The sequence below is a fragment of the Cyrtonyx montezumae genome, unplaced genomic scaffold (genome assembly GCF_038088225.1).
Source record: "Cyrtonyx montezumae isolate F1298 unplaced genomic scaffold, pur_monq_1.0 scaffold_15, whole genome shotgun sequence".
NCBI classification, from domain to species: Eukaryota; Metazoa; Chordata; class Aves; order Galliformes; family Odontophoridae; genus Cyrtonyx; species Cyrtonyx montezumae.
In genome coordinates, this window is record NW_027071881.1 from 10,074,653 (window position 1) to 10,088,588 (window position 13,936).

The following is a 13,936-nucleotide window of genomic DNA, read 5'->3' on the forward strand; positions in this document are numbered from 1 at the left end:
CATTCCTTATTGTTTTCTCCCTAGGAAGATGTCTCTTTTCATGGAATAAGCTCAGTTATTGCTGCTGAGGGAATTTTGACTTTTAATATTTTTCTTTTTAAAAGCTCTTCTAAGCAGCTCCCTGTTTTGCCAAGGTATTTTTGAACTTGCATAAGCTTTACAGCAATTATAACAAACTTGGCTGCAAAAAATGCTGAATTTAGTGATAATTCATGAGCTGTAAGAGTTTTCCTTAAAATAAGTTCCTACTATACTGCATATAAGTATGTAAATCTAGCTGTAGATAGCAGCTTAAAAAAAATGAACTAAAAAATAATAATAAAAAAAATTCCCACAGTGTTAAGGTTGTAGTCAGTTCTAACTTTTGCTTCACTGTTCATTACTGGAGACTTGTATTTTCAGCCTAGCTGTGCCAGAGGCACACATACACATAAAGGGGTCACCCTGATGGATAGGCCTTTGGTGGAGTGCTGTACCCAAGAGGGTGCTGCTCTTGTGGCTAGTGGTTCAAGGGACCAAGATGACACAGTTTCCTAGTGTAGGAAAGGAGCTTGGTGGATTCAAAGGATCCCTTCCAACTTCAGATGTTCTGTGACTGATTTTGTGACTGGTCACAGCTGCAGGGATGCTGGCATTACTGGTCTCAGCCTGTTAGAGGCGACCAGGGTAAAAGGGCCTTGGTGACCACTGCAGCTTAGGGCTGTGCTGGGCAATATTCTTGGTGTTTCTACTTAGCTTATAGGAGGCATTGCACAAACATTTAATTCATAGATACATTAGGTTGGAAAAGACCTACAAGATCATCTAGTCCAACCATCAAAATTCGTTTCTTTCTGGGTCTGGGAAAACTACCTGTCTGGGTGATCCTGCAGGATGTGTACCAGCAGGAGGAGTGAGACTAGTCCCTGTTCTGAGTCTGGGTTTCTGGAGCAGGCCAGCTCTCTGGAGGTTAATGCCAGTAGACAGCCTGTGGGGAATAAATGGTCCACTGGACTGTAAGATTAGTATCAGAATTGGGGGAGGAAGGAATGGGAATAATGTAAGAAAGTGTGTTGACTCTGACTAGCTCCTAGTCATCTGCAGTGAGATTTTTTTTTTCTTCAGGACATAGATAATATGTATTGTTTTTTTGTTTGTTTTAATGGCACTTTGTATGTGCTGGGAATGTTAACTGTTGACCCTGAATAAAGAAATGTGTAATACTGTCATGCTATGATGTGTGACAACTTAAGGCCAGCCTAACTGTGCCACTCTGTCTCAGCTGTGAGAGTCACTTAATTAGCAAGAGCAGATCTAACTCCAGTCTCAGTAACACAGATGGCATGGCAGGAAGGTTTGAAGGTCTCCATTCTGCAGGGTACATACTCGGCTACCCTTGTTTCCATCAAATGATTCATGCAGGTGCTTCTTGACTAGACAACCACAAGCCTGAGGTGGGTATGTCTGTGCAGCTGCTGTGCTGCAGAGCAGGAAAGCTCTATAGATGGTTATAAAAATCCTGCTGCCACTGTTGGTCCTCTCCCCTCAGCATTTCAATTAGAAAATAAGATTAAAAATAGCCCACTGTTTAAAGCACTCCACAGCAGAGAGCTGGGCTGTCAGATTACTCCTAGCATTTCATTTTTGTTCTGAATGTATACAGACTTTTTTCCCTTCCTTCCAAAATTCCTAATACTTGGTCCCTCATTTAGTAAAATAAATGGATTTAGTATCAAGCTGATATTCATCATTGAACCTTCTTGCATCTGTCGTAGTCCAAGTGGACTAGCAATCGGGCCAGGAGGAGTGCTTCCCAGCAGTGCATTAAGCCACTATAGCAATGCTGTAGGAAAAAAGCCACAAAACTAAACTATAAAACAGGCTGCCTTGATCAAAAGTAACACTAGGAAGCTAACAGTGAGTAGTGCTTTCCATGTGGGAAGAATGCTCAGAGCATATCCACTGAAAGGAGAGACCCTGCAATTTTATTACTGTATTACTCTTTTTCTAATGGAAAAAAAAAAAAAAAAGAAATCAGGCCAGACTCTTCTCAGCAGTGTGTGGCAATTGGACAAGGGGAAATGGCCTCAAACTGAAGCACAGGAAGTTCTGCACAAATGTGCATATGAATTTCTCCACAGTAAGGGTGATGGAGAGCTGGAACAGGCTGCCCAGAGAGGTTGTGGAGTCCCCTTCCCTGCAGATGTTCAAGACCTGCCTGCATGCCTACCTGTGCAACCTGGTCTAGGGAGCTGCTTTTGCAGGGGGGTTGGACTAGATGATCTCTAGAGATCCATTCCAACCCCTACAATTCTGTGAACAGATTGAGGGTTGACTTAACAGGACTCTCTCCCACAGCTCTTATTTCTGCAACTATTGACAGCTGTTTTGGCCATTAGTTCAACACCACTTTCCTGCAGAGCAAGGGCTGTGATATTGTTAGCAAAATGCTCGTTATTAGGGCCAGGCATTTGTCTGGTCTTGTGTGCCTGATGTGGACTTCTCGCAGCCGTACATTCAGCGCCAGCTAATTCTGGTATCAGTCAGTGCTGCCTTGTTGGTGGAAAGGGGCAAGATCTGTGGTACCTGGAATTAACTAGAGCTAGCAGCAACTTTGTGTTGCTTTGTTTCAATTGGGGATCAACCCAGCAGTGTGTGCTCGCTAGCCATCTTGCCTTCAGTGGTTTTTCAAGGCCTCTGGTTTTTACAGACACTCTCTTGCTCATTTTACTTGATTTATTAGCTTTAATTCCAATTATATCGTGTTATTTTGCATTTCAATATCTTATTTAGTAAATCAGCTTTCCTCCTCAGTTCATTGCCACTGTTTTGTTTTCAGGCCCATCTCCCTTTTCCCTCCTTTCCCCTTTTCCGGGGTGTGGGTCTGTGGGTCCCCTGCCCCAGTTGTCACAGAACCGGGTCGAACCAGCTCATAATAACCCATTGACAAAAAAAAAAAAACAACAACTGTTGAACAATGCCATCAGATTACTGGCACAATTTTCTTTCAATGGTTGGATCAGAATTTGACTTAAAAATGTGTTTTCATAGAGGCATTAAGGATTACTCTTGTATGTTATTGAACGTCTGCTTTATCTGAATAGCTGACAACAAGAAGCAGTGTTATCTGTGTAACTGGTGTAGCAGTAGTACCTCCTACCCCAAGTCCCAGAATTTGCCTACTTCCCTGTTGTGCAAATATAATAGTGTAGGATATATCTTGTAGTGTTCCATCACTGCAAGGTTTAAATTTCCTCTTCGTGATGTAAGTTGAAAGGATTTTTTTATTTTTATTTTTTTATTTTTATTAAGAACCTCTGAGCATGGTGAGCAGAGCTCTGGGAACAGGACAAAGGACAGGGAAATTTAACATTTACCTGATCTGAGTATTTATGTTCTCTATATAGTTCAGACTCTAAGGGCATTTTAGAATAATTTTTTCTTTCAATAATATTAGCCAAACCTTTTTAGAGCACAGAATACAGTAGTTTTTGAAAACAGTTTGTATAGTTTAAATCTCATGCAGATGTTAATGCTGAAATTGTTGCATCTTGTGTCTCCTAAGAAAGAGACTAATTTGACTTAGTTCAGTGTTTTCACATACAGAGAAGATAATACTATGCAAAAATCTTATTGATAAAATAATTTTTGATAAATTGTAAAGATATTCTGCTTAAAGACTGCATTGTTTTGTGTCTGCATAAACTGCTTCAGATCTCTAAATGGAAGGCAGGTTCTGTCCCTTTCTCTCCCAATGAAGATTTGAGGAGCATGAAAAAGAAATCACTTTCGCTTTAATGTTGGTCTGGTTATTAAATTGAGTGCAGTTAATGAAGTACAGAGCTATTAAGATAGGTAATATCCTCATGGGAATTTCTCTGGTTGTGTCTTACCTGCAAACTAAATTATTCCAAGCCCTAGAAAAAAATCTCATGGAAAATTCTGTTCAGATTATTATAAGAATCTGGTTTGATGTGGCTTCTACACAGTAGCTGGCATGGAGTGTTAGGCTGACACCTCTGAAAAGTTATTGTGGTCCGTGTCTGTCCAGGCTGGACACATATATGGAAAGGATGAAGACCTTTTAAAAAGATACAGTACAAGTGGAACAGTGTCTGAGTCTCTTGTATGAGTAGCTTCCTTGAGACAATGCCGAAGTGATGTCTAAGTCTTGTGCTAGCCTTCTGCATGGGTGACAACAATAAGAGATGAATTTCTTTGCTTGTGTATTTTCACTCTGATGAGTTCAGAGTAGTTGCACAGGTATAACAGAAAGCAAAGCTCACTGCATGCTTGCTCTCAGTGAATAACATGGAGAAGACATGCTGCTTTGTTTATCCCTTTCATGCTGTTGTCATGACAGCTTTTATGATAAACATGCATTTGTCATACATTTGATAGCTGTAGATAATCATGCATTTTCAAATGCTTGTTAAAAGTAAGCCACAGTCTGTCTATTGTTCTGCTTCCTACTCCAACTGGTACTGGGTTAACATGAAATTAAACTAGATATTTTAAACCTGTTTATTACTGGCCTGCTCCCTTCCAGAAGTGAGGGGGGCAGGTCGCATCTGTACAAGACAGAAATGGTTTGGAAAGTACTACAGTTGTCACAGTAGGGAGCAGCACAGAGTAAGGAGTGCGCTACTCTATTCAAATATATCCCCATCTTTCAGATACTTTCCGCTGAGCTAGTATTTCCACCAGACCCATGAATATATTATCCATAGCCTTTCTCTAGGCTTGCTTTATTTGGTAGTTTAGTGACACTACAGCATCTTTCTACAGCATCTTTGAGAAACCCATTGTCTGGTCACATCTTTCAAATGGGACTTGAAGTGAAACAGTAGAGGCAGTGAGGCTCCAGCCCAAACTTTCCACCATGGATGTCACACATAGATGGTATAACATAAATTACAGTTAGCTTACTGGCACTTGGCTTTGGGGTGAAAATTACTGGGAGTTGTGACTGTTCCACTTAAGGTTCAAACAAAGCCATTTAACTTTCTCTGGGGTTTGAAACACTGCTCTCAGTGGTATTTGCTTTGACTGCTTGAATGAGCTGTTTAATAAATCCAAAGCAAGTTGAATCTTTATGTTTGTACCTACCAACTTAAGATGGAAAGTCTATAAGTTGCTTTTGGTCTCTGCTGCATTGGGTTTGCTTGGCTCTCAAACTGTATGTTCCCTTGGGCAAAACTTTTGTTTATTGAGCTTTATTTGGTGGTGTACTGACACGCTATAACTAAATGCAACCCCTCAGAGTCTTTCTGCCTGTCTCCTCCCGTTATTCCTCTAAGACAGGCATCTACTTCTTAAGGTGAGTTTCTCGCAATTCTTGGGAGGTTGGGAGGAGCTGGCCGCTCTCTTTTCGCTACGGTAGCGTCAGAGAAATACCTCTAGCGAGGGTCGCGAAGGAAGAGGAAAACAAGTTATGCCCTGAAAGTTCCCTAGTTCAGCTTGCGCAGCAGAGCACTGACTTACAAGGCAGTGCCTTGCAGCAATTCAGCAGCGGCATCCGCGCAGGGCTTGGCAACGGGCAAAGAGGTTCTGCAACCAGGCTGCCGGCGGGAGCCGCGCGGGAAGCGCTGCAGCAGCGACTGAGCCGCGCGCACGGTGAGCCCCTGGCACTATGCACCGGGGCCCTGTGACGCCCCGGGCTGCCGAACGGGGTTCGGCTCAGGGCGGCGCGGGCCGTTTCGCCCCCGCTTCCCTCCTCTGAGGTGTGCCGCCGAAGGCCGGGAGCCCCGCCTCGGACACCAGGAGGGACGGGCGGGCGGGTTGCAGGCCTTGAGGGCTTCCGCTCTGCACATCGGCGCCGCCAGAAGCGTGCGGTCTCCGGCAGCGGCCGACGGCGGCCCGGCTGCTGGGGCGGGCCGGTGCGGTCGATCGTCGCGCGCAGCTTTCTCCAGGCCGGTTCCGAGCAGCCGCGGCCCGCGCCGCCTGGACTCGGCCGCATGGCGCGTGGGAGCCGCGCGCTGCCCCTTTAACTGCGGGGGCTGCGCGGCGGGACAGGGCGGTGCGGGGGCCTCCGTCGCGAGCAGATGGGGCGGTGGGGCGCGCGGTGCCGGCGCGCCGGGAGGGCTCCGCGGACGAGCAGCTGACGCGGCCGAGCACGGCTCGGCCCGGAGCGGGTAGCCTGGAGATGGCGAAAGCTCTGCGCCCAGGTGAGCGTGTGGCAGACCACGGGGATGGGGCGGCGGGGGTGGGCAGCCCTGAGGGGCAGCTGGAGGCGCGTACCAAAGGGTGTGCGCGGAATCCTTTGTGGGGTCGCAGTGCGTTCGTTCGAGCGGGGCCCGCGCTGCCTTCGGCGCCTGTGCTGACGACGTAGGGCGCTGTGTGGGGTTGTAGGGACATCGCGATGTCCGTCCGGGCGCTCCTGGCGCTGGGGGAACGCCGGGGCCCGATGGAGCCGATGCGCGCCGCTGCCTGGCCTGGGAGAAGCAGAGTGGGACGCGGTAGCCCGGGCTCCTTTGCAAATAGAAAAGGTGTGCTTGTTCGGTAGTACCTGCTCAGACGGAAGGCACGAACAGCCCATCCTGCACCTCGTAGGTTCACCGGTTTTGCTTTTCCTTCCCCAGAGACTGGTCAATTTGAAGGAGGTTGGCACTGTAGGGTACAGGCTGGAAAGCCTGTACCACATGGGTGGTGCCCCTGCACCAGGTGGCATGCAGTTGTTGCAGTGCTAGGTTTCTTTGAGATTGCACACGGAACCTATTGCTTTGGGAGGTGAAGGCCTAATTGTGCCATGACTTAATGCCTGTTGGTTTGCACGTGAAACTTACCAGGTGTTCACTGCCAGCACTGTTACCTGCATCTTCACATCAGCATGGTGTTATTACAGCTAAAATGGAGTGTTTTCTGCCAAACAGGATTCCCCCTGCTCTTGGATAGGCATGAATTGGTGGCAGCCCTAAGAAATAGCAGTCAAGAATATGAGAGCATCAGTCACTTCAGAAAATGCAAAAAACTGGATGTAGAACTAAATGATTGGTGTTTTATTCTTTGATAAATTAAGGATTAATCGAAGTGGAAAAAGACACATTTTGATTCATTTGCTGTAATTTTAGCTTTGGTAGGAAGATAAGGAGGTGGTGTTTTTGCATTCAGTGGTACTTCGGTATTCTGTTCTGCAGACATGGCATGCTTGTTCATGTACAACTTTGCATGTGGATTTTCCAGGATAGCTCTTCTCTTGTGCATGATTGCTTCCACACACTTTGGTAGGTAAAATGTGGCTTTTGATGCCAGCTTTATGTTGTCATTGCTTTTCATCTTAAATAAATTAAATGTACTGCTTTTATAAATTGAGTCTGATGAGTTTATGTATGAGCTGGAATATGCACATATACAGAAATATGATTGTTGTGCTTGTACATTCCCTGCATTTCTGCCACTATTATTTCTGTGGCAGAAAGCCGTTATTCTAGTGGCTGTTAAATGTGTTGCTTGTTCACTTTTGAATGTCACACTTGCTTATTAAGGGCTTTTACAAGCGGTCAGCTTGACATATCCACCAGATCTTAAGCGACTGGAATGAAGATCTTGCAAAGAAATGCTCAGTCACATACAGGATTGTAAGTTGTGGAGCATATTGTGGCAGCTGCAGATCTAGCTGATATGTCCCTGTGAGTGATGTGGTAGCTGTTCTTCATCTTCTGTTTCATTTTTGTAACAGCAGTGACTCAAAAGTACCAGATCTTTCACAGAAAACAAAAATGTCTGCACTGTGAAAGTAGAGCCTTTCAGATGTGATGCAGGCAGTCCACCTACAGTCGTTGCAGGAAAAGGTTAGAGAATATTCATATGTTCCTTGTTTTGGAGAGCGAGTGTGGAGGAGGTGGTGATGCTGCTGAGAGAAAGGGTGGAGTTAATTTCTGCTGTGAGAGCACTGGCATCTGAAGCACCAAGAAGCAGCTCTGAAGGATGTACTGTATTTACAGAAAAGCTTAGTTTAGTGTTTGGAGCCTGAACCACCATGTTCAACCTCCTCTCTCTCTTCCCCTGTTTCACTGGTGATTCCATAAGGTGCAAGTCTGAAAATGTCACTGGTACCTTAAAATAGGGGCTCAGAGGCCTGCACAATTTAGTTTCTTGTTTCGTTTTGTGCTCTCAGTGAGCCAAACACACATGTACCTGTCCATGCCATCTGTTGCAGAACTGTCAGTTGAAGGATGTATGTAATAGGTAAAAAGGGACTTTTAGTTGCTGAAGTGCTGTTACTGGAAAGGCACAGGGCGAGGAGATGGGTGAGAGGAGCTGCTAATATTGGATATTTCTGCCCACAGAGGTGTCTAGATTGTTCTTCCAGTTAGCTGTTTTTCTTCATAGCAACAAAACCTGCTTTTTTGTGTGAAACTTCTCTTTAACTGGGTCTGTGGCTGAGTCAACTGGGCTCTTTGCTCTCATTTTTATTTTGATAAAGATTCAACCACAGTAAGAGTAAAGCGAGATCCTTTCTCACCCCTGTTTTAGTTTTCCGCTGTCTCATGGATTCCTCACCTGGACTCACTGTCTTTCTTCCTCTGTCTCTGTGTGCTGTCCTCTGAGGGCTCTCTGTTTCCTCTACTGACCACCCCCTGCTTATCTCCATGTATGCTGCTTACTTCCAACATCAGTTTTCACTCTAGAACTAAATACAAGGGGCTGTCATCATCTTCCCCCTTTTCTTGTCAGAACTTTCAAGTCCAAGCAGTATTTCCTGTAGTTAAAATTCATGTATTTTAAAATACATCTTCAGTTTTGTGTTTGCTGTAGAAGAAATAAAACCTAACTAGAATATAACAATGGATAATTTTGACCTCTGGTAAGACTCAGTTCTGTAGTTCCTAGGTAACATTGTGTGAGTAGCTCATTTAAATCACTTGTAGGGTAGGAAGGATGCATCTGAAACCCGCAGAACAGAAAGAAGTATTATGCAACAACAGAAGTCTTTCTACCCAGCATTTATTTTCACATGGAAAATGACTTGTGCTTTCCAATTTTATTAGAAAAACCTTTCCTGAATTCAAAGAAGATGCAGCTCTGAAACAAGTTTGATAAGCAGAAAGGCTTTAATCTGTGCAACAAAGTCAATTTTTGATTAATTCTTTTTGAGGTTAGTTCAGTCTTCAGTAATTTACTAACACACCAAGTTTTCAGTTGCTATGAGAATATAGCTCTACTGAATAGGTTGGTGTGATAGTAATAACCAAGAGTGCTGCTTTAATGTTTACCTGTCTGTGGCTTGTGCTTATGCCTAGATTTGATTTGCAGATGTTTATTATCATGTAAAAAACATGGTGGACTGCTGGGCCTGCTTCAAAGCTTGATGAAATCTATGACTGTGACACTGATGTGAACTGCATTGAATGACTTTTGCAGGAGGGCCCACTCATGAAGTGCTTGTGCTGACCCTGCCGGTGAAGCTCTGCTGTAATAAGCAGCGATGACTCAAGTCATGGTTCTCATTTTCAGGGTTGGAAAAGACCTATAAGATCATCCTGTCCAACCATCCACCTATCACCAATCATTCTCACTAAACCATGTTCCTCAGCACAATGTCTACACATTCCTTGAATACCTCTAGGGTTGGTGACTCCTCCACCACCTCCCTGGGCAGCCCATTGCTGTGCCTGACCACTCTTTTGGAGAGATATTTCCTAACATCCAGTCTGAATTTCCCCTGGTGCAGCTTAATGCCATTCCCTCTCATCCTATTACTAGTTACATGAGAGAAGAGGCCAACCCCCAGCTCACCTCAGTCTTCCTTCAGTTAGTTATAGAGAACAGTAAGGACTCCCCTGAGCCTTCTCTTCTCCATACTGAGCAATCCCAGCTCCCTCAGATGCTCCTCGTAAGGCCAGTACTCCAGACACCTCACCAGCTTCATTGCCTTTCTCTGGACATGCTCCAGGGGCCTCAATGTCTTTCTTGCAGTGAGGTGCCCAAAACTGAACACAGAGATGTGTGTATGTGGAACTAAGGGACATGGTTTAGTGGTGTAGTGTTAGGTGCTAGTTAGACTTCATTATTTTAGGAGTCTTTCCATGAGTTATAGCATACAGGAGCATAGGTAGAGAATTCAGCATCTCTGCACAGTGCTTAAGATGGCTCTGCTCAGGACTAACCCACACTCAGCTGTCTGCATAACAAGTGAGTGTAGGAATCAGCAGTACTGTACAAAAGGATGTAGTTTAGGCAGGAAACTTTGCTTCTGCTTCTCTTCGGAGGAAAGCCTCTATCCATTTCTGTGGACTGTGTTGCGTGAAAGTATTTGTCTTGTCTTTACTGTCAGTCTGGTGTGTTGACTCCAATAGCTTCTGGAAATTAGTGTGTGTACTTCTAGCTTACTTGTGTAAGTGACCTGCAGGTTAATGATACGGGTTTCTGTTATAGGCATTGGTTTTCTGGATAGCTTACCCTGCCACTCTCAGAAACAGTGATGCTGATCAACTGAAATAAAATGTTAATTGCCGCCCTCCTTTCAAAAAATGCTGAAATCTGTGTGCTGGGAACCAGTCAGCAAGTCTGAGAAATACTTAGAAGCATCAAATGTCAGAGGTAGCCTATATTTTTGAATAAGTCTGATCTTTTCCTTCTCAGAAATTAAATAATAAAATATGCAGCAGTTGATGCTGTAATCAGTGACCCCAGGCAATGGCAATGTCTAATATAATCAAGGAATAGTTAATAGAGTCCTACAGAAGTGGCTAATGCTTAAGCTATTGGCACAGAATGAAGCAGACTTGATAAGTCTATTGTACTAGGGCAGTGTGTTGCAGTCCAGCCGGCAAATAAATGTGAATAACTGCTGCAGCTAGCATATGTAGTCGTGCTGCCAGCTGTGGCTATGTTTAAGCTGTTTCTAAATCTAGAAGCATTTCTAGTGAAATACAATAAAGCTGGTGCTGCCAAGGGCTTTTTTAGTAGCCAGACTTTTTGTAATCCATTCCATCCTTATGATAAGGCTTATACTAGTGTACTGTGACCAACTGCAGAGGCTGCAAAGCAGGCTGGAATCTGATTCAGATAAATCTGGGCACCCACCAGGCAGTATTGACTTTCTCAGGAAAGAGTCCAGTAAAAGGAGGTGATAGAGCGGAGTAACAGTCAAGTCTTCTCCTTGTCTCACTGCTAAGTACTGTAGAGAGAGAGAGCTGCTGTTTGAAATGGTTGTTTACTGTCCACAATCATGAACATCCTGAATTTGTGTGCTGTTGCCCCATGATATAGAATCCTACTGCAAGTACCTTGCTCTCTTGATTTTACAACAGTGCCCATGACCGAACATGAGCTTTTTTTCCTTCATCTGAACTACATGTAAATTGCCCTTTTTTTCTTACTTATTTTTCAAGTTTCTGTCTCTGCAGGGATCTGCAGCCATTTGTTGTGTAACAGGGTCACCTAAGTACTTTGTACATCCATTCCTTTCTTCTCATTTTCCAACTCCCAGCATGAGATATGCTGTGTGCTTGTGCAAGGCTGTGGTCAGCCCAGGGGAAAAAGACATTTTGTTTCTAAGGTGGTCAGGAAGAATAGAAAAGTGACTCCACAATTCTGATGGGATTTTTTTTAACCTTGTGCTTAGAGGTGGAGATAAGAGTATGATCAGTGGAGGTGATGGCTGAGTTTCCCAGGCAGTGGGCTGAATACACGACTCCAATTATTTTGAGCTGTGTTTAAATATTTAATACAGAATATAGGAATGCAGCATTGGTCATAGTGCCTCTTTGTGCGTGTGACTTCCCAGACAGTGCAGCTAGCTATGTGAGCAGACCAGTCTGTTCATGACTTTATCCAACTGGGCCTTGAAAACTCAAAAAAATGATGACTGCACAGTTCTGAGGAGCTGCTTCAATGAATGTTCTTCTTCTCTGGAAAACATCTTTCTTAAAGCTGGTATGAAACTTTCACTTCTTATGCCCAGTGTCTTCTGTCCTTGTCCTGAGCTGCTGTGAGGAGTCTGGCTCTGCCTTTGTTATTACGGTGGATTTGATCTCTGTTTCACCAATGTTTCGAGGAGTGTTTATTGTTGATGTAGGGCAATATGTATGTGGTAGGTGTAAGAAGGACTGAGATAATTAAGTAGCTCTGGTTTTCTAGTTACAATCAGCCTGAGTTATGTGTAACCCTTTAGAAGTACTGTCAGTGTATTTGCTATTGTACCTGTTCTGATGGGGTTTTGACCTCTTGTCTTGACAAGCTGTGAATGAAAGCACAGGTCTCTGGCAAAACAAAGTTCTCTGATGGAAAAAAAAACCAAAAAACCTCTGTGAATAAATTTGAATGAATGAGTATTTATTAGTTTGTCTGTAAATGTGTGAGCCAAATAGGATTGCATTTCTCTCAGAAGTAAAGTGTAATTTGAATAGGAACTACTGCCATGACGAAATGTTGCTTGAGGTCTTGGAAACAAATATTGTACCATCAGAGTGTTGGAATTGAATAACCTGCTGAGTTTCTTATGCTTTAATTTATCTTTTCATTATCTCCATTAAATGAAAGTGATGCAGGCTCATCTTTATTGAAACAAGGTTATGGTTAATTTTTGATAAGTGAAAATGAGAAGTGTAATTTTTATGCTGTCTTGAGAATCCTTTTGATTGGGTGCACTGTTCCTCTTGAACTATCACCACCAGTGTTTATTACTGTACTTGTCCTTTTAAGTCTGGCACAGAAGTGAGAATTCCCTTGGGTTAATGTCAGTCTGTCTGTATTTCCAGCTGGTCGCGGATTCATTGGTGATCAGTGGCACATGCAGAACGTCCTCAAAGACTCTGTGGAAAGCTCTGATGATGAGTTCTTTGATGCTCGAGGTCAGTGCAGAGTTTTTATTTACTCTCCCTATTCTTTTGCCAGTTTTGCTGCAAGTGAGTAATCTTGTTTTGTAATGGACTGACAACATTGTTCTCATGAGACTGAGGTATGATTTTTGAACAGGCCAGTTTATCAGAGATGGGTGAAGTACTGGTGTGGATGAATGAGCTGCCATGAACTGCATGCATATGCTATCAGAACAATATGGAGCGTATTCAGTTGTATCTTTCACTTCAAGCCTGTCTGAAGCAGGAAAATACTACTTTTAATTACTTGTTAAAATTGTGGTATATAATAAACTTAAAAATGCTTATAATTACAGGACATAGCTCAATTTTCAGGCTGCAATGAATGTTCAGCCGCCAGTATATGACTAATAAAAGTTCTACTATGTTGACCAAGATTTTTCTTACATCTGGGAAAAAGTTCTTATTCATGTCCTGAGAAGTTCATATAGTTTGACTGTTGTGGACTGTTTTGACTATAGTATAGCTTATTTCATTTTTTGAATGAATGTGAGTATATAATCTGTATGTCTGTTTCATAGAAAAAAAATAACAAGTCAGTAGTTTAATGCTGTAAGTATTTTTGGTTTTTAGAAACCGAAGAGGGAGAATTGTGAGTTGGGCAGGGCGGGTAGGTTACATTAAATTTCTTTCAGCTGTTAGGAAAAAACAAAGTTGTCAGTTCTAAAGTTGTTCTGATCTTCGGTGCTTGCCTGGAGTGGGGAAGGGGGAGGGAATTCTAACTGCTAAGTTGTTATTAAACACTTGAGTGATGTGTTCCCAACTTGGTTTTTAAGTGACCTACTCAAGGGAAGAGCAAATAGTCAACAATCTGGTTGACAAACCCTCTGGTTTTCCTGCACACAATTTATGTAGTGTATAGGTATACTTCAGGATATGTCAGTAAGCAGGAAGTTTCTCTGGAGAGTCTTGCCTATGCTAACTTAGGCTGCTTATTTATCTCAAAGTTACTAGTTTTAGTTCTGATGGCTGTTCATCATTGCAATTTATTCTGTTCTCCTTTGTCCTCATACAGAAGAGGTGGTGGAAGGAAAAAGTGCTATTCTCATTGGCATGAGTCAGTGGAACTCAAATGACCTTGTTGAGCAGATAGAAACAATTGGGAAGCTGGAAGAAAATCAAGGTACTGTTTA

The 13,936-nt window shown here is 43.4% G+C and overlaps 1 protein-coding gene across 2 annotated transcripts in view; it reads left to right on the forward strand.

Annotated features, from left to right (window-relative positions):
- Positions 1 to 6,101: 6,101 nt before the first annotated feature.
- Positions 6,102 to 13,936, forward strand: part of PITPNM3 (PITPNM family member 3) — a 35,468-nt gene continuing 27,633 nt past the window's right edge. For both annotated transcript variants that reach the window (XM_065732154.1, XM_065732155.1), the window contains exons 1-3: positions 6,102 to 6,146; positions 12,684 to 12,776; positions 13,819 to 13,926. In XM_065732154.1, the coding sequence (XP_065588226.1) occupies positions 6,125 to 6,146; positions 12,684 to 12,776; positions 13,819 to 13,926 (223 nt within the window). In that variant the 5' untranslated portion in view covers positions 6,102 to 6,124. The remainder of the gene's footprint in view (positions 6,147 to 12,683; positions 12,777 to 13,818; positions 13,927 to 13,936) is intronic.